The following is a 24,134-nucleotide window of genomic DNA, read 5'->3' as shown; positions in this document are numbered from 1 at the left end:
GAGTCTGCACATTGGGCTAAACCAGTGTTTCTCAACCTCAGCAACTTGAAGATGTGTGGACTTCAACTCCCAGAATTCCCCAGCCAGTATGCTAGCTGGGGAATTCTGGGAGTTGAAGTCCACACATCTTCAAGTTGCTGAGGTTGAAAACACTTGGCTAAACCATAGCACAGCTTTTTTTTTACTTTAGCATTTTGGATGGAAAGAGCCACTGTGGTTTGCAAATCATGGCTGATGCCTTCACATCCTTGATGAACCCAGCCATCTCTGACTCAGTTATTAAACCACAGCTAAACAAGCTATGGTTTTGCATGACGGGTGAATCAAGGCTAAGTTTCCATCCCCAAGCTGTCAAGTGGAAAGACCAGCAACCCAGCTCTTGGGTTGCTTCTGATGACAGACTTGGGCTTTGGGCTACGTGGGCTGGGAAATCCTTGACTACCATTTTTTTTTCAGTGTTTTTTCCATTGTGACAATTTTCATGGGAAAGCAATCAAGTGCCAAAACGCCACCCACTTCAAATGCTCTGACTGCCTATCATTTCTGAGCATTTTGAGGAAAGGACAAATAGCAGAACATGCTGCTTCCAAAACAGGCTTCTCCTGGATGGTTGATTACAATTCCCACGTCCCATCCAGAAAGGTCAATGGCCAGGACTGATAAAAATGGCTGATTCTCACTTATAATTTCCAGTGAGTTTGAACAAGAGTCAGGGATAATGGGAGTTGGAATCCAGTATACCTGGGTGTAGGGAAGCTGGATAGTGTAATGGGCTGTGAGAATCACCTTGAGAGACAGGAACAAAAGCCGCAGCTTGGGCAACGGTCAGACAAGAGATATCTCAGCCCACTGAAGGAATGGGAGCATGGGAAGCATCTCAGAAGGGACACTCCCTAGTTCTCCAAAAAGTAAAGGCAAGCGGGGAGAGATGTGCTTTCAGACTTGCAAGATTCTGTTCCTGTAACCTTACAATGAAGGTAGTGTTACTACTTGTGATTTTGGTTTCCTGTCTGGACTACTTCAAAGGGCTGACAGATGGCCAGTGCTCTATTTCTCCCAAGGCTACTCACCTTATGGGGCCAGCCCAAAGCAGCAAAGGGGAAGAGACCGGAGGAGAACCAAGTATCTAAGACATCAGCATCTAGAGAAGATAAAAGCAAAGAGACGTCTTGTATTTAAAAACATCTCACAGCTTCTTAGGGTCTAAACGTTCTAAGTTCTGCGGTGGCCCCCGCCCTGTGGAACATTCTTCCCCAGAGGTGAAGCAGGCCCCCACTCTCCCAGCCCTCTGGAAGGAGGTGAAGACCTGGCTCTGCCATCTCGCGTGGGGCATGAGGAGGGGTAATCGATTCTGGGGGTGGTTAGCACCCTGCAGATTCTCCTGTAAATTAAATTAAGAACTTTTTTAACAGCTATACCTTAGATTATGTATTTTTATTTAAGAATGTTGTTTTTATTGTTTTTTAACGACTACTTATTCTGGTTTTATTGTAAACTGCCCTCTTTCAGTGAGATGGATGGTGACTAAATTTGAAACATAGACAGACAGACAGACCGACCGACCGAGTATGTTGTTGTTTATTCATTCAGTCGCTTCCGACTCTTCGTGACTTCATGGACCAGCCCACGCCAGAGCTTCCTGTCGGTCAACACCCCCAGCTCCCCCAGGGATGAGACCAGTTATAGCCAGATGCTTTCCAAGAAATATATCCAACTTAAGGAAGATAAGAGGGGCTGCTTCTGAAAAGCCTTCCATTTCTCCTGAGTGCTATTTCTAGCTGCCTCCCCCAGCCTTAAAAGTCTTGGGAGAAAGAGTCAGCAGGATTACATTAAATATTTTAATTAAAGCACTCCTGCAGAACATAAATATATAAATAATAAAATAGAGGCATTAAGTCTAAACCACCACATCAGCATCGCAAGATTAAAACATCCACGGTAAGAACAAGCACCATCTCATAATTAAATTATACTCAGTATCATTATACCTGTCACATAGAAGAGCATCAAAGAAAAGCCACACAATTACAGTAGATGCTAGCCAAGGCCAGCAAGACAGCATCATATGAACTGATTAAATCAATCGATCACCAGCCGCCCCCAAAAACAATCTCATTTGTAATGCTTTTCAGAAGGCTACGTCAGCCCCTCTAGGTAGACCAGACCAGGAAATCAACTCCGCAGGAAGACTAAACATACTTGTATTCAGATGGGCTATAACAACAGAATCTTGCAAGTCTGATTGGGCTGTACCTCTTCCTCCTGCTTATACTTCAGAGAATTAGGGTGGCAACTGTCTGAGTCACTTCCAAAAGTTATCTGGCTGTTCTGGACTTAAAAAATGCTTCAGCCACTTTTTTGCCTAGGCAACAGTTTTTTGCATCAACGTCATCTTCCTTGCTCTCTACTGGCCATTACATTGGGGCCAAGCCTGACATCCACACAATTACAGAAAAACATTGCTTCGCCTCCCCTAATCTTGTAAAAACATGGGGTCTTCAAGCACTTTTGATAAATGTACTGGAGAACAGTATACTTTATTGATTAGTCAATTGACCACATCAAAGCGTAGGCATCACTCACAGTAAGATACAATAAAAGAAGCCCCATCACTCCTAGCCTTCTGGAGGAAGTTGAAGACCTGGCTCTGCCACCGGGCTGGGGGCAGGGAGGAGAATCAACATAGTTGGGGTTGGCTGGTGCCTTGACGTGCCCCTCCTACAGGATGGTCGAAGAGATCATAGCCATCTGGGTTTTAAGAACTGGGGTAGTTAAGAAATTGTTTTGGTTTTAATGGGATTTTATTGGAATTTTATCGTGTATTTATCTGAGTTTTTATTGTATATTCATTCTGTGTTGTAACCGCCCAGAGTCCCTCCGGTTGGAGGAGATGGGCGGTGACAAGTTTGATAAATAAATAAATGAAATGAAATAGATACAATAAAATGAAATGAAATAGGCTATGATGGGATAAAATAGATAAAATGTAATAAGATAAAGTAAGGATGAAGAGTAAGATAGTATAAGGTAAAATAGAGGGCAGAGATGTATAATAAGATGAATATTAAAATTTGAAAACAGTATGGGTTTACGTGAATTCATCACTTTTGCATGCAACCCCAACGTGTTCTATAAAACATGTTCTCTGTCGGGCAGCCCTAACTATAAACTTAACAGTTCTAGTGACTACATAAATATTTGTGCTCTGAAGGAAATAAAATAACCTTTTGTTAGAGTCCCACTATATGGTCCTGTCAAGTAATGTCTGCAAGTTCCGAGCCCTCGCTGAGACGTATAATTGACAATTGAACAGGAGAATGTATTGGACAGATTGCTTCTAGATGGAGGATGTAATCCTGGAGGTACCTTGGAGGCAAACCATAAAGGGTTTTAAGATCAAAAGTAGTACTGTTGTGATGCCTCTTGCGAACGCTCATTAAAGGACTTCTTCCCAGGAACCCAAATTTCTCTCTTCCTCTCCAAAATGCGAGCTCCTGTGTTGCTGCTTTACCTCTCACCAGCTCCAGCTGCTCTTCAGATTTTCCCAGCGTGCCGGCTGCCTTCCTCCGAGCTTCTGCTTCTGTCCTGCCCACTACCCACAATCCATCGCTCTCCTTCTGCTGAAACGCACGCCCAAAGGAGTGTAAGTTGCACCGTGGGGAGGAGAAGCAGACATTTCCCCCTCCCTCCTCAGCCAACCATTCATTAGAGTTCCCGATCTACAGTCAGAAAGGCTGATGCTTACCTCTCCTAGGACAGGTGACCCAGAATGCATGACCCGATAAGCTGGAATCTGATGACCCCACCACAGTTGTCGAGAAATACACCAGTCACTGAGCAAGGACATCAGAAGGACAGCATGAGGAGTTCGAGAAGGTAAGAAACTCTGTGGTATCACACTAAAGGACCATCTAGCTTGGTCTTCCCTAAACTAGGACCGTCCTTTCGTACAACTTCCTAGGAGCTGCAGTCCCTAAACATCTGGAAAAGCTCAGTTCAAGAGAGCTCTTTCAACATCTTGAACAAGTTCAACACAGATCAGCCACTTTTTTCCCGTAATGGTCAAAATGTGCACAGACTGATCAGTACTGTCCTTATTGTTAGCAGGGAATTCTGCACATGGCACAGGGACCAGCAAGGTTGGAGAAACCTGGTCTACACCTTACATGAAAGGCCTGATTGACCAAAGCCAGAATAGGTGGGGGAGGGTGTCACCCCTTCCAGGTAAACCAGACAGGAAACACGACTAGGTGACCTAATTCTCCTTTATCTTAAGGCTACATTAACAGCGACTTGCAAGTCTGGAAGTCCCAATCTCCCGCCCTCACTATTTTTATCGCTTGAGTGGTCAGGGAGGGTCTTCCCTAAGTTCCTTCTGTGGACTGTTACCCTCCCTCGGGCTCCCTTTCCTTTTATCTGATCGTTCCCTGGGCAGCGTCTCTTCCCTCTGTTCCCCAAGGTCACCCTCACATTCCATCACAGGGTGGTATGGGAATACCTAATGATGACCATGGATAGCGAAGAGTGCAACTTGGCATGTTAAGAGTAGCAAATAGCATGAATTAATAAACGAAATAGAAGGGGGAATGCTGTGAGTCTGTGAAACTAACAGGGAAGGGTGTAGTAGAGATGCTTGTGTGGGTGGGGGTGTTGTTCTCTCCTTGGGAGCTCCTTGATTGGGCTGTGGTTTGCTGCTTGGTTGATTGCCTGAGTTGATAATTCCTTGATTAGGGTGTATTGTGCTGTTCGATGGTTCATCTGGTGTTAATCCTAGTGTTGGTTTTTGCATATCTGGGTGTTGATTGCTGGCAAGGGAGTGTCCTGGTCTTTTGGCTTTTCTGTTGTCTCTTTTGAATGGTACGTAAATGTGGTTTACCTCTATGTGCCTGTTGATGGCTGCTTGGTCTGAGTGCCAGGCTTCCAGGAATTCTCTGGCCTTTTTGGATTTGGCTTGGTCTAGGATGCTCACAGTTTCCCAGGTGAAACTATGGTTGAGTCTGTCCGTGTGCTGTGAGATTAAGGAGTTCCCATCGTGTCTTCTGACTGCTAGTTGGTTTTCGTGGATGCCCTCTGCTGGTCTTCTGCCTGTCTGTCCTACCTAGTGGCTGTTAGAGTCTTTGCACTGTATGTTGTAAATAACTCCTGTTTTTTCTTCTTGGGCTATTGCATCTTTTGGACTGCTTGATATGTTTTGAAGAGTTTTAGTTGTTTTATGTGCTACGGTGATGCCATGTGGTTGTAACAGTCTGTTGGTGGTTTCTGAGATGTTTCTGATGTATGGCAGTGTTATCCTTTTCATGGTTTCCATTGGTTGGGTTGTAGTGGGTTGGGTGGTGAGGCACTTTTTGATAAAGTTGAGCGGGTATCCATTTTGTTGGAAGATGCTGTACAGATGATCTCTTTCTTTTTTCTGGCAAACAACAGCCCAATCAAAGAGCTCCCAAGGGGAGAACAACACCCCTACCAACACAAGCAGGGCAAGCCACAGTATATAAAGTGAGAGCAAGGTTCCTTGATTAGGGTGTATTGTGTAGGACAGACAGGCAGAAGACTAGCAGAGCGCATCCACGAACACCAACTAGCAGTCAGAAGACACGATGGAAACTCCTTAATCTCACAACACATGGACAGGCTCAACCATAGTTTCAGCTGGGAAACTGTGAGCATCCTAAACCAAGCCGAATCCAAAAACGCCAGAGAATTCCTGGAAGCCTGGCACTCAGACCAAGCAGCCATCAACAGGCACATAGAGGTAAACAACATTTACATACCATTCAAAAGAGACAATAGAAAAGCCAAAAATCAACACTAGGATTAACACGGGATGAACCATCAAACAGCACAATGCACCCTAATCAAGGAACTATCAACTCAGGCAATCAACCAAGCAGCAAACCACAGCCCAATCAAGGAGCTCCCAAGGAGAGAACAACACCCCCACCAACACAAGCAGGGCAAGCCACGGTGTATCAACTGAGAGCAAGGCCCACTCCCGCTTTGCACTGCAGATGTTGCCCAGTCTGGCAATGAAACATCTGCAAGAGAACAACAAGGCTCAGAGAGCACCAAGGACTCCACAATAAATAAAATGCTTAGCAAATTGTTTAAAACTGAGCATGGGGGTAAGATAAGGATGTGTCATCTTCCCTTGGCTGTTTAAGGTGTTTATGGATAGATCTATATAGAATGCTCAGAGTGACATTAGAGGTGTGCTGGTTCAGGGCATGAATATAAATGTTGAAAACCTGAACGATCTGCAGCAAATGCTAGCTAGCTCGTACAATGCAAGGAGGAATATGAATCTGAAAGACAAAGGTTAACTGTGTCTGATAGGGAAAGTCAAAGGAATTATTGAAAGTTATACAGAAATGGCCAGAAACAAGCAGATGCCTTTGTGCACCTCGAGGTTTAGGGAAATGGGTGGATGCAAAGATAATAGAAAGGTGAAGAGAAGAAAAGCAAGCTGAATGAAGTGGGAATAGATGATTTAAATGTGTCTGGTAAAACAAGAGGAAGAGTCAAAAGCGAATGGGTGCTCAATAAATGTGGATTGAATGCAAAAATGTGCGACCACTACAAATGAAGTAGCTTGAAGTGATTTGGTCGTATAGTGTGATGGAATGTGGGAATGAAGGGAACGATCAGATAAAAGGGAGGCAGAGAGGCTTAGTGAATGAGGCTAGTGCAAATGAGTTTTGTGAGAGCGGTTTGATGGTTAGAGGGACTAGGCTAGAAACCAGGAAACCATGACTTCTAGTCCTGCCTTAGGCACAAAGCCAGCTGGGTGACCTTGGGCCGGTCACTCCAGAAAGAAGACAACGGCAGACCACTTCTCAAAAATGTTGCCAAGAAAACCGCAGGGACCTGTTCATGTAGTTACCGGGTGTCGAACTGACTCAAAGGCAACAGAAAAAGAATACCCACCTTAGTCTTAGCTATGTTTCCTTTTTAAATTATTTCATTTAATTTCTCTGGATTACCCTTTCTTACTCTTTCTCTCCCCATAATGTGGCCTGCCCCAAAAGAGGATAGTGTGATGGGTACACACGTAAGTGGTAATGCAAAGTTGAAAATCAACAGAACAGTGAAATGCAATCTCTCTCCAGGATTTTAGCAACAGGAGTCCAGATCACAGCTCAATAACTAAACTCAAGTGTAGAGGTCCCAAATTCAATCTACTGGAGAACGTGGAATGCCACCACCAGTAAGACTGAACAGTGGTGAGCCATTGGGAATAATTTAAGCTATTTAATAAAGGCCATTTTTCACCCATAGGTAAAGGTAAAGGTTTCCCTTGACATTAAGTCCAGTCGTGTCCGACTCTAGGGGGCGGTGCTCATCTCCGTTTCAAGCCGAAGAGCCGGCGTTTGTCCGTAGACACTTCCTCTGTGGTCATGTGGCCGGCATGATTACACGGAACGCCGTTACCTGCCCGCCGAAACGGTACCTATTAATCTACTCACATTTGCATGTTTTCAAACTGCTAGGTTGGCAGGAGCTGGGACTAGCAACGGGAGCTCACCCCGTCACGCGGATTTGAACTGCCGACCTTCCGATCAGCAGCTCAGCAGTGTAACCCGCAGCGCCACCGCATCCCACCATGGAGGCCCTCAAAAACGTGAATCTCACCCAGCCAAGCAGAGGATGATAAAAAAGAGCATGCAACCATTCAAGAGAGATCACACTTGTCTTACTTGGTGTTCAAGAGCCAAGTCCTCCAGTTCTTCTCATGAAATTTGGGGATGAGCTTCAAAGATCCAGATGCCACAGCCTTAGGAAATAAACAGAAGAAGGGGGGAATTTTTATAGACTCTACCATTTATCTGCTTCTTAAATGTGTTTATGACAAACCCCTACAATCTAACACTTTCATGTGCCTCTACAGCTGGCTGGGGAATTCTGGGAGTTTAATTTAAAGTTGCTATGGTTGAGAAACACCACTCTACAGCAATGCTTTAATTTCTGTGGCTGGAATCAGAGGTCACAAGAAGCCCTAATCTTGTTTGTATGATTTTAGCTTAGCATTATGCATGGACTTGACTGCTATGATATTAATAATCGGTTAGAATCAAGCCCCAGAGCTTGTTCAACAAACCAGTGACAAACAAATATGGCTGCCATGTATAGATAATATCAGATACATTATATTAGATATATTTTATAGATATATAAAACTAAAGATATTGCAGGGCCTGACAATTCTTCAAACAGATCAAAAGCATTTGGAGCGTCACCTCTAAGGCACTTTGAGCGATGGCTTCACTTCGGACAAACCACTGGTCCTTCAGCAGGATTTCAACCACATCCCCAGAGCGGCTATGGGTGAGAAAAAACCAGAGGCTCCCTTGAAATCCATTTCCTCCTTTTGATTTGATTTAGGCCCCACCTTTCTCCTCCGATAAGCACTTGAGGCAGCCACCAAAATTTAGGAAATGAAAGCAGAATACAAAGAAGGTAACAATGCAAAGCTAGGGACTAAAGGTGTTAAACCTTTAAAGACAAGGGGAAAGAAGTTAGATATAACTTCTAAAATGAGAATAAATGTAAGGTTGCTTAAATTGTACAATTAAAGCTATGGCATTGGTAGACCATTGCAAAGTGCAATAAAGGTTTCTATCTTTGAGCTTATTGCCTGATACTAAGGGATCCACTGTATTGTTATTTCTTATTGTTTGTAAATATAATAATACGTATTTTCATCAAATGTCTACTCTGTCTGACCTCCAGTGACTTCTTGGCAGCTTCCCACAAAATCCTTCCAGTGACCCTGAAGCGAGGGAAGCAAGCAGGACAGAAGGGAGGTGGCATAAAAGTTTCAGGGTCTTATTACCTGCAAACAGGAAGGACTAAGCAATGGTCTTTCGCGCCCCGGTAGAGACCTCTCTCCTTCAAAGCAGCCACCACTTTCTCTCGAGCCAGGAATCGATGCAGCCCCTGAAAAAGGAACCACCCGTGTCCAAACTGCCTCAGTGGCATCTATTTTATTATGGCACATGCCAAGGATGCATGTCCCTGAGTTGCACCAGCCCTACCTACAGGTAGTCCTTGACTTACGACCATTCGTTTAGCAACCATCTGAAGTTACAACAGCACTGAAAAAAGTTACTTGTGCCTGGTCCTCGCACTTATAGCCATCACAGTGGTCACAGGATCAAAATTCAGGCACTTGGCAACCGGCACGTATCTATGATGGTTGCAGTGTCCCAGGGTCATGTGATTGCCATTTGCGACCTTCCCAGCCAGCTTCCAACAAGCAAAGTCAATGGGGGAAGCTGGATTCGCTTAATGACCACAGTGATTCGCTTAACGACCCAGGTGATTTGCTGGGCAAATCAGGTTGCAAAATTGGGCATGACTCAACTACTGTCTCACTTAGCGACAGATGTTCTGGTCCCAATTGTGGTTGTAAGTCAAGGACTACCTGTACTGCAGCACGTTGACAATCCGAACTCAAAAGTGGATGTGGACCTACAGTGTGGGGAGACATTTTACAACCATTTTACTTTGTGTAGGTTTTATTTTTATTAGTTTGGTAATAGCCTATCTTTCCCCCAATAAACACACGGAGATATCTCATACACACATATACACACTTTATACTTGTAGCAAAATTATGCAAGAAAAACAGCTGCGGCTTATTTAATCACCAGGAGAATACTCATTGACACCTCTTTCCATGGGGTTAAAAGAAGCAAACGGAACCAAGCATAACTAAGGCAGAGAGGAAGGGAATGGTGACAGCATCCGGGGGGGTCAAAAAAGGCAAGATGGCAGCCATAGCTGCATGATTTAAACCCTGCCCCTTCTATAAATGCATCTATGTCACATATACAAAGGAGGAAGTTTTAATTGTGGGGTTGCCATCTTGCCCTTTTGGACACACACACATATACCCATGATGCTGCTGGTGTGGTGAATTTAAATTGGTGGAAAGGCTGGGTGGATACCCAGAGAGAAAAAGGCCAATAGGGGGAGGAAGCCAATATTGGGGAGTTGTGTTGAAGTCAGTAGAGAAGTAGAGGCTGGAAACAGAAATGTGGGGAAAATGGCGGCAGTGGGGCAGAGAAGCAAAAGGAATTGAGGGTGTAGAGGGGAAGCCAATGGGACATAATTTGAGTCCATGCTGAACAACATGTGGTGGGTGAGTCATGCCCTGTTCCATGGAACTCTATGAGATGGTCTTCTCTGGACTGAAACTGTCCACCTGGTGAGATCAGGAAGGTAAGATCTTACCTTATGGTAAGATGGAAGAAAACTGGGTATCTGTGGGAAGCTGCTCCAAAGCAAGAGGTCCATCACCGAGAAGGCTCACCCCCAGGGTCCCTGTCGATGGTTTTCCATCAGGGAAGGGTCCCTCGGCCAGAGAGTACCATCCACAGGGACCCTGGGGGTGAACCCTCTCGGTGATGGCCCTCCTGCTTTGGAGCAGCTTCCCACAGATATCCAATTTTCCTCAATCTTACTGGGCTTTCAAGGCGCTGTAAAGACTTGGCTTTTTAGGAAAGGGTTTGGGGATGGATAGGTTGACCCTGCCTGCCCTTGGATGGTGCTATTCTGAGAACGCTTTAGGCGGTTGATGTTTTTAACCCTACAGTCTGGCGTTTTGTAAACCATTCAATGCTGATGGGACTTGAGCGGCATAGAAGCCCTGGTAAATTAAGAAACGCATAACCCAGTTGACCTTGTCTTCAGGATGATGGGAGCTATAGTGTAATATATTCGGACAGCTGCATTTTGGTAAAGACTGAAATCAGTATATAACTTCCTTTCCTGCCCAATAGCAATCCCACAATCTGCTTCCCCAGGCAGTTGCTTTAACATCACAACTGGTGTGGAAAAAAGGAAAAAATCTCCAAGTGTGATGTAAATAGCAATACAGGTAATCCTCAACTTATAACCACAATCGGGACTGGAACTTCCATTGCTAAGCAAGGTGGTCATTAAGCAAGTCATGCCTGATTTTACGACCTTTTTGCCATGGTCATTAAGCGAACCACATAGTCATTAAGTGAATCCGACTTCCCTCATTGACTTCGGTTGTCGGAAGCCGGCTGGGAAGGCCACAAACAGCGATCACATGACCCCAGGACACTGCAACCATCATAAATACGTATCAGTTGCCAAGCACCAGAATTCTGACCACACGCCTGCACAGACGCTGCAACAGTCATTAAGTGCAAGAACCAGCTGTCACTTTTTTCAGTGCCGTAATAACTTCAAATGGTAGTGAAACTAATGGTCATTAAGTTGAGGACTACCTGTATTTCCTGGTATGATCTTCTACACAGTAGGGGCTGGTGAAGTACAGCCTACAGACCTCTGGTTAAATTGTGAAATTTAGCATTCTCCCACAAGTTTTTAGGAGAGAAGGCATAAGATAGGTAACTTTTACTATTTTTGTCATCTCATTAGATTGTGCCCAGCATCAGAAAAAGTTGCTGATTCTAGCCATGGCTGGGTCACCTCTTCAAAAGGGGCACACCGCAAAAAAGTCCACACCACCTGTTCAGCTGTCCTGAGTGATACGCAGCCATTATAAAATTCCAAAAATGGATTTACCTGCACCCATTCCCCGCATTCTGCAGTCATTGTGCCATTCTCTGCAATAACTGAAATGAGTGGCAAGTTGTGCCGCTGGGCCAGTTTGTAGTCAACGTGGTTGTGTGCTGGAGTCACTTTCACAGCCCCTGAAGGATGGTGTGAAGCACAAGTTGAGAGACATCCCTCAAGGCAAGCGCTTGCCACACTAACATCTGGCTTCTGCGAAGTGGGGGGGGTGTTTCTCACCTGTGCCCATCTGCGGCTGCACAGCTGGATCTGTGATGATAGGAAGGAGACGTCCAGTAAAGGGGTGGCACACTCTTTTGTCGTGCAAGTGCTGCCAAAAACATTCCAGAAAGACAGTTCAGGTCATATACGTCTACAGACAAGAGATTCTGCCTGAAACAAACAGATGGGCAAAAATCTGTGACAACGTGCCCTCCCATTGACTCAACAGGGTAGAACATATAAAGCTGCTTTATCCCATTTTAGGCTATAAAGTGACAAAGCCCAGTATTAATGGGCACTGATTTTTCAGGATCTCTCTAGAGCAGTGTTCCTCAATTCTGGCAATTTTAAGACACGTGGACTTCAACTCCCAGAGTTCCCCAGCCAGCATCTTAGTCCATGCATCTTAAGGTTGCCAAGGTTGAGAAACTTTGCTCTAGGGTCAGGATGGACCAACTGAAGTCCAGAGGTTATATCTGACTCACTGAACCTCTTTTGGCAGTCCCCATATGTTCCAAAATCACACAGCAAGATTTCAGTGACAAACCACAATATAGGTAGTCCTTGCTTAACAACCATTTGTTTAGTGACAGTTTGGACTTACGACGGTGCTGAAAAAACCGAAGGTTATGACTGGTTCTCACACTTATAACCATGGCAGCATCCCCACAGTCAAATGATCACCATTTGGGCATTTGGCAACCGTTTCACGCTTATGACCATCGCAGTGTCCCGTGGTCATGTGTTCGCCATTTCTGACCTTCCTGGCTGACTTCTGGCAAGCAAAATCAATGGGGAAGTGTGTGATTCGCTTAACGACCAAATGGTTCCCTTAACACCCACAGTGATTCACTTAACAACTGCTGCAAAAAGGTTGTAAAACAGGTTGGATTCACTTAATGACTGCTTCGCTTAGCAACTAAAATTCCAGTCCCAATTGTGGTCATTAAGCGAGGACTACCTGTATTACATCATGCAATCAAAACCAAAAAAAGGTGTAGAATTGGTGTTATGCTCCAAACGGCTTAATACATCTTTCTTTCTGACACTCCCAGATCAAGTCCTCCCACTTACAAAAAAGATTGCCCTTCCTGATCAAGCATCTCAATCAGAGAGAACCACTTAACCCTGTAATTCAAGATGGGTTTCTTCTTTTTTTTTGTCTTTTCTTAAGAAAGAAAGAAAAAGATCCAAGCCGTTTCAATTACAAGATTCAGTAACATTAATCTGGCTTCAGGATGGAGCAAAGCCGCCTTCTACTCAGAAAGGAGGACCTGGACGGAAAAGCCTTACCAAGTAGCGCGAGTCATCTGGGTGAACGGCGACAGCCACATCGCCGAACATTGTCTCAGGGCGGGTAGTGGACACAGGAAGTTCCATGCCTGTTTTCCATTAAGGAAAGGTAAGTGCCATTGGAATGAAAAATAAATAAATTAAAAGGGCCACCCAACATTATTTTAGGTAGATGAGCAGTTGCCTGTGGCCTTCAGCAATGCTTAAGGTCAGCTCAGATAGGGATGTAATTGAGTAAGGAGTCGGTAATTTGAAGAATTCCACAATGAATCTTGTTAGAAGCATTCATCCACACTTAGGAAAATGTGCATGCTTAAACAACTTTTAGCTTTTCTCATTCTTTTCACAGCAAAAACGTCCCGCACATTCAGGCTGTTTTGCCTTTGCAGCACTTCTTGAACTGACCATGGGACACTGCATAGGCAAATAATCATTCTAGGGAATGATGGGGCAAAAAAAAAAAAAAAAAGAACAGATGCTACTCAAAATACTTTTTTTTTAACCATGAAAAGAGGTAAAACCCCAAGAGCCCCAGATACCTCATGTATTCTCCAAACTAAGTAAGTCCCTCCTTTGCCCCTGTATGGATCAGTGAATTTTATGCCTGGCTATCGGGCCAGACACTGATCCTCCAAAGTTGGAAGTAAATAAAACAGATTTACATTAAGCCTCATGTCTAGAGCAGCCTTCCTCAACCTCAGCAAGGTTAAGCATGCCAGCTGGGGAGTTCTGGGAGCCGAAGTCCACATCTGAAAGCCACTGGGGTTGAAAAACACTGGTCTAGAGCAGTGGTTTTCAACCAGCATGCCGTGCACACAGGCGTGTCATGAGATTTTTGTCTTACGTTTTCATTTTTCATTTTGTATTGTGTATATTGTGTATAATCTGTATATTCAATACAGTGCAGATACTTTTTAAAAATTATATAACTCCCCCCACCCCCCAAACCATGTCTTACTCGTTTAGAAATACATATGTACAGTGCCACAGAACTACTGATATAGTCTATATTGCGCTGCAGATTCAAAAAGGGTGAGAACCACTGGTCTAGAGAAGGAAAAAACAGTTGCTGACATTATGGATAACTTGCGCCTAGAAATCACTCTGCAATAATAGCCCTGATCACTGCATAAATTACTGGGATACAGTCCAGAATGATTTTTTTATTTATGAAGGCATGATATTAACCAGACTCCTCAAGCTTGATTATAGAACCAGATTTCCTATTTCCATCTGTCAACAGAGCACAGCTGGCGCATGATGCAGCAGGCAGAATCTTGCATTAAGGAGATCTGGTTCATATCCGTGCTCAGCACCAGCAGGTCTCAACCCAATCACTTTGCCAGGTTGCTGCTGGGCCAGAAAGGGAAAACCTCACCCCCAAGTTCTGTGAAGGAAGGGCAAGGTGAATATGTGGTCACTGTTTGGTTTACAGGTAGTCCTCGCTTAGTGACCACTCATTCAGCAACCATTCAAAGTTATGACGGTGCTGAAAAAGCAGGTTTACAACCCGTCCTCAACCTTATGATGGTTGCAGTGTCCTCACAGTCACATGAATGCAAACCAGGCGCTTGGAAACTAGCATGCATTTATAATGGTTGCAGTGTCCCAGGGTCACATGATTGCCATTGGTGACCTTCACAGCTGGCTTCTGACAAGCAATGTCAATGGGGAAGCCAGCAGGAAGTCGCAAGTTGCGGTCACGTGATGTCATACTGAATGACCCACCGTGATTCACTTAATGACCACAGCTGGAACTGCTGTCATAAGTCAGGTCTGGTCACATGTTTCACTTTACGACCGCATTGCTTAGCAATGGAGTTGCCAGTTCCAACTGTAGTTGGTAAATGAGGACTACCTGTATTTACGACTTACAGTAAGAAAAAGATACAAACCAAAATCTCATCCTGACAATACCCAGCAAAAATTGTGAACAGCCAGCAGTCAAAAATCTCAGCATCACAAGATTATGATCTCATTAAAATTCGACCTGCCTCAGGGGTGCCAACTCACTTCCATCTCCTTCTACTCTGTAGGCAAATGTCTCCAATACCCCAAACAGCACTTTGTCCTCAAGTCCTGGCACAGAGAGCTTTGTCCGTCCTTCAAGCTGTCTATTCTCCACCTGCAGGGACACAACCTGTCAGTTTCTAGTCTCCAAACATCACCGAAGTCCTTATCTGGGGCTCTACTCCAACCACATACCTCAATGTCAGAAATGGCCGACTGCAAGGCGCAAGACCAGTTCACCAGGCACCTGTCTCGATATATCAGGCCTTGCTCATGAAGTTGCACAAAAGCCTCCGTCACAGCTTGAGAGAAATGCTGGACAAGAAGAGGAGGAGAACTGTTGCAAGAAAGCAGTGTTTCTCAACCTCGGCCACTTTAAGAGGCGTGGACTTCAACTCCCAGAATTCCCAGGCTGGCTGGGGAATTCTGAGAGTTGAAGTCCACACCTCTTAAAGTGGCCAAGGTTGAAAAATGTTACAATAAAGGCTAATTTGCATCATAAATCAGAACTGAACCCCATCTTACTGATTCCTAACCAATGGTGTAGCCACAAAGACTCTACTAACTGTATTTAGGAACAATTCTGAAATGGAAAAGTTACATTCCAGATCACAAATGGAACATTAGCTTCTCCACTTCAAAAGAACGGATCCTAAATCCTGTCAGCAGAGCCTCAGTGGCTTATTTTAATAGACATTTTCCTAAATATTTCCCCTTTTCCAAAGAAAAGAAGGGAGATAGAAAAAGGGAGATTGGTCAGCGAATGAACCTGACAGCCCCCTGGGGAACCGAACCTGGATTTTTTTACATCCAGATCCAGCAGTGAGGCCAATAAGTTATACTGCTGATTCTATTGTAAGAAGATGGTCATTCCCAAAAGACAAAGGAGAAAAACTGAAATGGCTCAGGGTCACCACCTGAATGGTTAAGATAAATCATAGCTTCAATTCCCCTGCCCAAATCCAAAAGCCAAATACAGAAAAAACTCAATTTAACAGAGTAATGGGAGAACAAAGTGTTCATTAAAGTAGAATATGAAATCTGAATGGTACAGGTAGTGCTCAACTCACAACCACAACTGGGACCGGAATTTCTGTCGTCAGTTTTTGTGGTCGTAAGTCAAGTCACCACACGACTGGACCTGATTTTATGACCATTTTTACGATGGTTGTTAAGCAAATCCAGTTTCCCCAATGGACATTTTTTGCCATAAACCAGCAAAAAAGCTCGCAAATCGCGATCACATGACCGCAGGATGCTGCAACTGGTCGTAAATGCAAGTCAGTTGCCAAGTGCCCGAATTGCATTCACATGACTGCAGAGCTGGTTCGACAGTCATAAGTGCGAGTACAGGTCGTAAAGCACTTTTTCTGAGGCCGTCATAACTTTGAACCATCGTTAAATGGTCGTAAGTTGAGGACTACCTGTATTTCATGTGTGAATGTCTCTTCTTGCCTTTCCCTTGAATTTGACATTTAGTTTGGTAAAATTTCTGGTCACTGTTGCCTTTTACTCCTTCCCTCAGCTATTTTCAGGGTATCAGTATACAGCCATTTTTTACTTCTTTTGGTTCTTATTATGCAGATTATTTTAAACTGCTTCATCTTTAACAATACCATGCAAAATCTGCTAAGCTGAAGTCTATGAAATTGAGGGTTTGCTGCCTTTTACTCTCTGAACGTGGGGAAAGAAAGTAGAAAGCCTGGCCCACAGAAAACATTTGCCTGTGAACGTCTCTGCCACTCACGGAGTCCATAGTGAAGCAGGCTCTGTCCCAGTCCAAGGATGCTCCCATCTCTTTCAGCTGTTGAAATATTTCATTCCCTTTTCTGATATTGCAGAAAGACAAAAGTAAAACAAACCTTTTATGGTCAGAACATTAAGGAAACATAGAAAGCATTTGACAGGGTTAGCTGTTCAGAGAGAAACTGCCCAGCTCCTACCTTTAACGATCTCAGTGAACCATAACCTTGATATTTTCTTTCTTTATTTTTATTTTATTGGTCAAATTTATATAGCTGCCCATCTCACAAAACAGGTGACTTTGGGTGGCATACAACAAAGTTTAAACCTTCCCCACCTAATCTATCCTTAAACCAGAGTTAGCAACCTGCCAGCTGCACATACCCTCCCCCAGTGCCTTTCTGTAGCCGATGCAGCCCCCGAGAGTACATGAAGGGCTTTCCACAGCACCTTATTACGTTTTCCTGAAATAAATTGCAAATAGATCAGCTGAGCCTTCCTAAGGTCAGCCTATTGTTAGTTTGGAAAACTGCCACTTCCACCTCCCTCTAAAGGCTGAATACTGCAGGCTGTTCACCTCTAATACTCACTCCTCAATCCACTTCCAGACTTCTTGAAGAAATTCGTCACGTGGGAGATCTTGCCGCAGAACCCCCCGTTCTTTCCAGATCTTTTTTTCCACCACAGCCTGGTCAGGTGAAGGAAGAACATGAGAGAAGAGACACACAAGTGAGACAAAGAATCTGTCCAACTGGCATATACAGTCCACCTTCCCTTAAACCAGTGTTTCTGAAATTTGGCAACTTTAATGTGTGGACTTCAACTTCCAGAGTTCTTATTAGGCATCCATTATTTATTCTGCACCGACAGGCAGGAACCGGCTGTTTTTATTCATTTTTAAATGTGCTGAAATTCCTTTTTCATGTTTTTGGGTTTAATTCGGAGCCATGGTGGCAGAACGAGGGGTCTTTCTTTCGAGGCAGAAAGGTGGGCTAGCATAATCCACATCCACACCTTTTTCCACCACAGGAACCCTTCCAGTTAATCCTAAAAGGTTTAGAATCCTTACAGGAAGCAGAAGGCAGATCCATACTTGGCTAGGATTGTAAGCTTACCTGAGTTGCAATTCCTGCGTGGTCAGAACCCGGAACCCAAAGAACTCGATAGCCTTGCATTCGTCTCCTGGAGCACATCAAGAAGAAACAAACCTAGAATTCAACTGTTTTGTTTACAAGTTCCGAACCCTTAGATGGCTTTCAGTTTCAAACAGAAATGCCCAAAATGCAGCGGAAGGGGATGGGGAAGGGAAAAGAGAACAGATTTCTGAAGAGGAAAAGTCCTGCAGTCAGCTAAGGCAGGGTTTCTCAACCTCAACAGGTTTAAGACGTGTGGACGTCAACTCCCAGAATTCCCCAGCCAGCATGCTGGCTGGGGAATCCTGGGAGTTGACGTCCACATATTTTAAACTTGTCAAGGTTGAGAAACACTGAGATAAGGAATGAATTGTCTCTCCGGTTTGGAAGAAAGGCCAAATTGTTGCTGCTGGAAACAATTCAACCACATGTCGCTCTAATTTCCCAGAAGCAGCCACCATTCTTGTTTCTGTGCCAGCATTTTTATAGATATCTCTATTTCTTCATGATACAGCATGACTAAATGCATCACTTCCTGACTTAAAGCCTGTGGGACCCATCACTATTACGGATAGAGGATCTGCATAACCATTTCCCCACTCCCTAGAAACACACTTACCATCGCACCAAAGCATCTTCAATAGCCACAGTCAAGGCATGCCCCAGGTGAAGGGACCCCGTGACATTAGGAGGTGGGAGAGAGATACAAAATGTTTCTGGCTTCCAATGGGGCAGGCTTTGCTGTCAAAAAAGTAGAATTGGATTTAGCATTATCCTTAACTGTTGATAACTGTTATATTATGAGAAAGGGAAGAACTTTCCCTAACTTTTTCACCTATCCAAAAATGGTACATTTGCTCATGACAAAGTCTAATATTAATACTTTCACAGAAACAATTTTTACCTGGTATTCCGGTTTAAAAAATCCTTCTCTCACCCACCAAGGATACCAAGCAGCTTCAACATAGCGTGGACTATAGGAGGCGGGCAAAGGTGTGGAGGTATCTATGGGAAAGAATGTTATACTAAGGTTCCATAATTAAAGTAGGCATTTGTGCAATCCGCACGTCCTGTATTTTGTTGTATGAGTGCAGCAAAACTGAGCACGAGGCACAAAATCAACCATTCTAAAATTCTCGGCTTTCAAATATTAATAAGGACATTTCAAGGACTGATGATCAAGACAAGAACATCTGGAGAACACATGGGCAAAATCTCAGATCCCTAACGGTATGACAAAGTGGAAAGCATAACTCCAGGAAAAAAATATGCTAATCAAGCATATACTTGGATTTTACGTTTGTTTTTATGTATATTTTAATGTAATTTTTATCTGGCTATGTTTTAATGCTATTTATTGTAAACTGCCCAGAGTCCCCCATTGGGGGAGATGGGCGGTGATATAAATTTAATAAATAAATAAATAAAATATACTTATAAACATGCTAAAAATACATATGTACCAAAAATCATGCCCCATGGACAATTTAATGCTAAAAATTGCATTAAACGTGCAAATTTAACTTAATCACGTTATTAAATTTGTTATAGTTGCCCACTCTATCAGGGGCATACAAAATATGTATGCCGTTATGCCGCATTGAAAAAGGCACCAAGGGATGTTTTGGTTCAATTTGTAAGGAAAAGAACAAGGGATCAAGTTTTACAATGCCATTCTGATTCAAGATTAAAAATTGATAATGTTGATGTAATTGTCTTAAAAGAAACCCCCTTCAGGGTTTTAAGAAAAAGAAAAGAATATACCTTTTTAAAAGTTGTTTTGAAACAGAAGAAGATTCCATTTCATTGGGATAAGTTGGGAGGTGTGATTTTTTACTTATCAATAGCAGAGATTTAGATTAAATTCCATCTCAAAAGCTAAGGATTTTATCACTAAATATGGAGCAGATCTGGATCAATATTCCATAGATATTGAATAAAACATACTCTGATTGGCCTATTGGGTTAAGGTTAGGATACACCCTGCAAACTGTTTCTATGGGACAAAGAATTCTTGGCACATTAAAAAGGGCACAAGTTAGTTTGGGGTTTTTGCACACACTTACAAGTTGAGAATGAACGTGTTATCAAATCAATTGCTTTCCCAAATCAATCTTGATACAATAGGAGCAGGAAAGAGTGACGTTCTTCTATCCAACTCTGCCTAATAATCTTTCTGACAGCCAAAGATGAAGAGGAATTGAATACAAGTGTATGCAGGTGGTAGAAGAGGAACAGGTTTCTCCATCAGATCCAGCCCTGCGTATATCTCAGCTCTATTCCTTTCTTGTCTATCCACTTAGCAGTCAACCCCTTCCTTTTACTAGCCCATGTAGAGGCTAGAATTCCATGCTAGCCGCCAGTCACCTTTTCCACAAAGAAACACAGGCTAAATTTCTTTTAACGAGTTACGAAGAAAAAAGAAAATACTGGAAGCCCATTCGAACCAGGCTATTCCCATCCTACCTTTTTTCTGTCCAGCTATAGTTGGGATGTCATATTCCACAATGTTTTTCAAGGAAAAGGTCTCGCCTTGGTTTGAAGGTTCCTTCAAAGAGGGGGGAGGGGGGGCAAAAAAAAACTTTTAAAAGGAGGAAGTAGTCTATTGCAAGCATTAACTCCTAGGTACCATTTCTAGGATGGTTCCAAAGGAGAAGGGGAACAGAAAGTTTGGTGCTGGTCCCCCTTCAGGGTCCTGGTGAAATGATTGCTGGTGACCGTGGTCTCAAGCTATTGAAGGTACACATCATGTCTATCTGTAGTAAGACCTTGTTCATTCATGACTTGGTAGTGGGTGAATAGGTGAACCTGGAGTTCATTATCAAAACCTGATAGGTCAAGGGTGGTGATGTCACCATCTTGGAGATGTGCCCTCCCAGGTTTTGGCCAGACAGCAGCCTATGTTAAGCCTTGAATGCCTGTACATGGCATTAATTTACAGAGACAGCTTCCCTGTGCCCTGGGCATTGCTCCTGTGGTGTGAGTGCTTGTGTGTCTATTTATTTATTTTTATTTGGCTTCTATGTCAAATCCTGTAGGACCCATGGCGGTTAACAATCTATATACTACTAAAACTCGTGTGTTTGTTTTTACCCTTAGCTGGACAAAACAGTGCATCATAGGCCAACAATTTTTGAACCAAGGTACCTCAAATAGACTAACTTACAGAATGCATCCAAAATCCGGGACCTATGACTCCCATGGAATTGAAATTTGACAAATTTTATGAAACATTTTATGACATAAAAATTATCATGAAACACTTTATGACAATACAAAATGTCATAAAACACTTCCTGTGGTCAACTCCTGATGTCTGACTGTGCTATACAGTTCAGTATGAATGACATGGGCTATTTTCAAGGCAGATACATCTCTGAATATCTCCCTGAATTTTTAAGAACTTTTCTAGCGAAGGCAGTACTTTAGGAGCTCTGCCGTTGTTGAAGGCTATGACTTCAACCTTCAAACCCTAGGGGCCAGAAAACATGGTTTCCCTCTGATAGCACCAACATTGTAGAACAACCCCCCTTTGACTATCAGATTGGCCCTCTTGGTGATGACCTTTTGGAAGACGAAGCTATTCTGAAGGGTGGTAGACAGTCACCTTGTATATAATTTGGATATTTTGAATTGTGCTATTGTATGGATTAATGATGGCTTATTTATTAATTTACTGTAAAGTTACTGGGGATGTTTTATTGTTTGTTGTTTTCTCTACATCTTTCTATTTACCAGGGATTCTGGGTCATTCTAATACAGATGGATCTGAATAACAGATGACAAGACAATATTTATGGCAGCCAATGACCAGAATTCCACAGTTGTACCATCAATGTGATGAAATCATGGCAAGTTCTACAAACAATAAAGCAAAATTAACCCTAACCCTGACAGGTAGACATTGATGAAAAATCAAGCCATCCGTTTTGAAATTTGGTCATTAACATCAATTCCCATTACGCAGCCTTACCTTGGGCCCAGCAGCCATCTGAGCTTCAATAGCCTCCATCTTCTTCCACAGCCTCTTCTGTCTCTGTGCCTTATTTTTTAGATGGTCCATCTTCCTCACTTGCTCAGTAAGATCAGGCTTACTTCCTTGGGAATAACATCTCCATCCACCAAATCCATCCCAGTGCCTCTTCTCTGCCCGGAGAAGCAGACGGCAAAGAACAGACATATTCCAATGGGAGGCAGAATTAAGATGGGCTGAAGGCATGCTTGAATGTAGCTGTGTTTAGTTCCCTCACACGTGTGTAGGAAAAAGCACACCACCTTTCTCCCAACTGCTCCAAGCACACATGCTTCTAATAAGTCATCTTTCCCTCCCTTGTATTGCTGATGGAACCTGCAGAAATAAATACCAAACAAATTAAATAAATAAGGGTATAATCCCATGAGGTGTTACTTGTTGTGTGTTATCTCCCATCTATCTGAAAAAAGGAACTAAATTTCTGCTCCATGTGGATTAAAGTCTGTTCCATTTGACTCCTTCCCTGGATAACTGAATGTGCCATTTCTAGCACATTTCTGACAGTGATCACACAGCAATACAAGGAAGTATCAACCCTCCTGCCATTTTGTACAAATTATACTGTAGAATGAGGGTTGTTTCATCTGGCAGCAGTGATAAATACCAGGTTGTTACTTCAGTAGAATGCAAGTCAAGGTGCTGCTTTTTGGTGGCAGTGTCAATGGAGTGACACCAGGAATGATCAGGCTAGGTTCCTCTTCCTTGGTGTTCTGGAAGTTATTAAAGACAGAACTGTTTCCAACTGTTTCCTATTTCCCTGATTTTATCACACCATCTTTAATTTCTATTTTTATCATTTGTACTCTTATGTTTGGGTGGTGCTCTTTTCATAGATGTTTGAATTATTTTTTACATTCTATGTAAGCTGCCAAGGGTCTTTTGATTGTGGTGGGATAGAAATCTAATGAATGAATGAATGAATGAATGAATCACCAGCCATTTCTTTTAATAAAGAGGAAGTTTAATTGTTCCTAACCCACTGGTCATCTGAGTGAATGACTGACAGAATACAGTATAGATTCCCCACATCTAAGATTTTATTTATTTATTTCGTGTCCAGATCAAACTTTGCTCTGCCAAAATCTAGCCACCGCTAAGATGCAGCCACATCTAAGATATAATGCTACCAGGAAAAAAATAACATAGGAAGTAAAATAACAATATGTTTATCATATGCAGGTTGTGACAGTAAGATCCTAAAGTGTGTGCATGTGCTATCTTATCTTTCTCCCCTTCCAAATCTATAGGACTGAGTGGGGTAGCCAGTAGACAGCTGCATGATCTGAGGGCTGTAACTATAATTATATGGAATTATTATGCATTACTCTTCCTTACCCTAGGACAATGTTTCTTAAACTTTTTTCTCTCAGGACCCCTTCTTGCTTTTAAAAATTATAGAGGACCTCAAAAGAGCTTTTGTTTGTATGGGTTATATTTATCAATACTGACTGTAATAAAAATTAAAATTGATACATTCACTGCCACTACTGATTCTCAGGATTGTTTGATCAGATTTTAATATTGTATTCTTTTTCAACACAGGATGGCAAATAATTTTTGATTTCGCGGACCTCTGGCTGGATCCCCAGGGCTTCTCGGACCACACTTTGAGAAACGCTAAGACAATTATTTTTGTATGTGCATACCTATTTTTATAAACACACACACATACGTACCATCCTGCTGTTTCCTTTTGAGATAAGCAACGCAACGTAGAGAGCAGAAGAGGCGTAAAAAACAGCACTCCAGAGGAATAGAAGTCCCAAGACAAGGCTATAGATCTACCTATTCCAAAACCCATGCGCCTTAGCCAGCATAGCCAAAGCTTTGGAACGGTGGAGTCCAGGAGCAACAACAACTGGAAAATGCACGTTTTTAAGAAGACTCACCCACCCCCGCAGCACGATTCTTAGGATTCCCACGACCCAGTTTTGCACGCGCCATTCCCCCGTGCAAACGGACGTGAATGCGCCAGACGATCTTCCACTCCTGCCTTCCTCCCCAACACCGCCACCTCCTTCTAATCCCGACCGCCCCCAAACCACCCTCCAGGACTCACCCGGCGGGCCGGACCCAGCCTCGCAACCCCCCGGGAACCCGAGCCTTTTTCCGCGCTCCCGACATGCAACTCGCACAGGAAAGGGGCGCCGGGA

General features: G+C 43.3%; 1 protein-coding gene and 1 long non-coding RNA gene across 3 annotated transcripts in view; one reads left to right on the top strand and one right to left on the bottom strand.

The window, feature by feature from the left end:
• The window catches only part of VARS2 (valyl-tRNA synthetase 2, mitochondrial), a 35,999-nt gene extending 11,867 nt beyond the window's left edge, over positions 1–24,132 (bottom strand). The window contains exons 1-19 of one of the 2 annotated variants that reach the window (XM_063291315.1): positions 24,041–24,132; positions 21,922–22,296; positions 20,415–20,496; positions 18,853–18,953; positions 18,568–18,689; positions 17,931–17,997; positions 17,406–17,503; positions 16,820–16,901; positions 15,268–15,387; positions 15,076–15,187; positions 13,063–13,151; positions 11,788–11,878; positions 11,560–11,687; positions 8,831–8,934; positions 8,235–8,316; positions 7,695–7,771; positions 3,746–3,833; positions 3,512–3,620; positions 1,071–1,141 (exon numbers count right to left, since the gene is read on the bottom strand). In XM_063291315.1, the coding sequence (XP_063147385.1) occupies positions 1,071–1,141; positions 3,512–3,620; positions 3,746–3,833; positions 7,695–7,771; positions 8,235–8,316; positions 8,831–8,934; positions 11,560–11,687; positions 11,788–11,878; positions 13,063–13,151; positions 15,076–15,187; positions 15,268–15,387; positions 16,820–16,901; positions 17,406–17,503; positions 17,931–17,997; positions 18,568–18,689; positions 18,853–18,953; positions 20,415–20,496; positions 21,922–22,167 (1,869 nt within the window). In that variant the 5' untranslated portion in view covers positions 22,168–22,296; positions 24,041–24,132. The remainder of the gene's footprint in view (positions 1–1,070; positions 1,142–3,511; positions 3,621–3,745; positions 3,834–7,694; positions 7,772–8,234; positions 8,317–8,830; positions 8,935–11,559; positions 11,688–11,787; positions 11,879–13,062; positions 13,152–15,075; positions 15,188–15,267; positions 15,388–16,819; positions 16,902–17,405; positions 17,504–17,930; positions 17,998–18,567; positions 18,690–18,852; positions 18,954–20,414; positions 20,497–21,921; positions 22,297–24,040) is intronic. The other variant, XM_063291316.1, reaches the window with a different exon arrangement.
• LOC134492206 (uncharacterized) overlaps positions 1–24,134 on the top strand; it is a 313,653-nt gene that overhangs the window by 198,914 nt on the left and 90,605 nt on the right. The gene's annotated exons all lie outside the window — the stretch shown is intronic.

Source organism: Candoia aspera, chromosome 2, assembly GCF_035149785.1.
Source record: "Candoia aspera isolate rCanAsp1 chromosome 2, rCanAsp1.hap2, whole genome shotgun sequence".
NCBI classification, from domain to species: Eukaryota; Metazoa; Chordata; class Lepidosauria; order Squamata; family Boidae; genus Candoia; species Candoia aspera.
The sequence above is the reverse complement of the archived record's forward strand: the minus strand, read 5'-3'. Positions and strand labels throughout refer to the sequence as shown.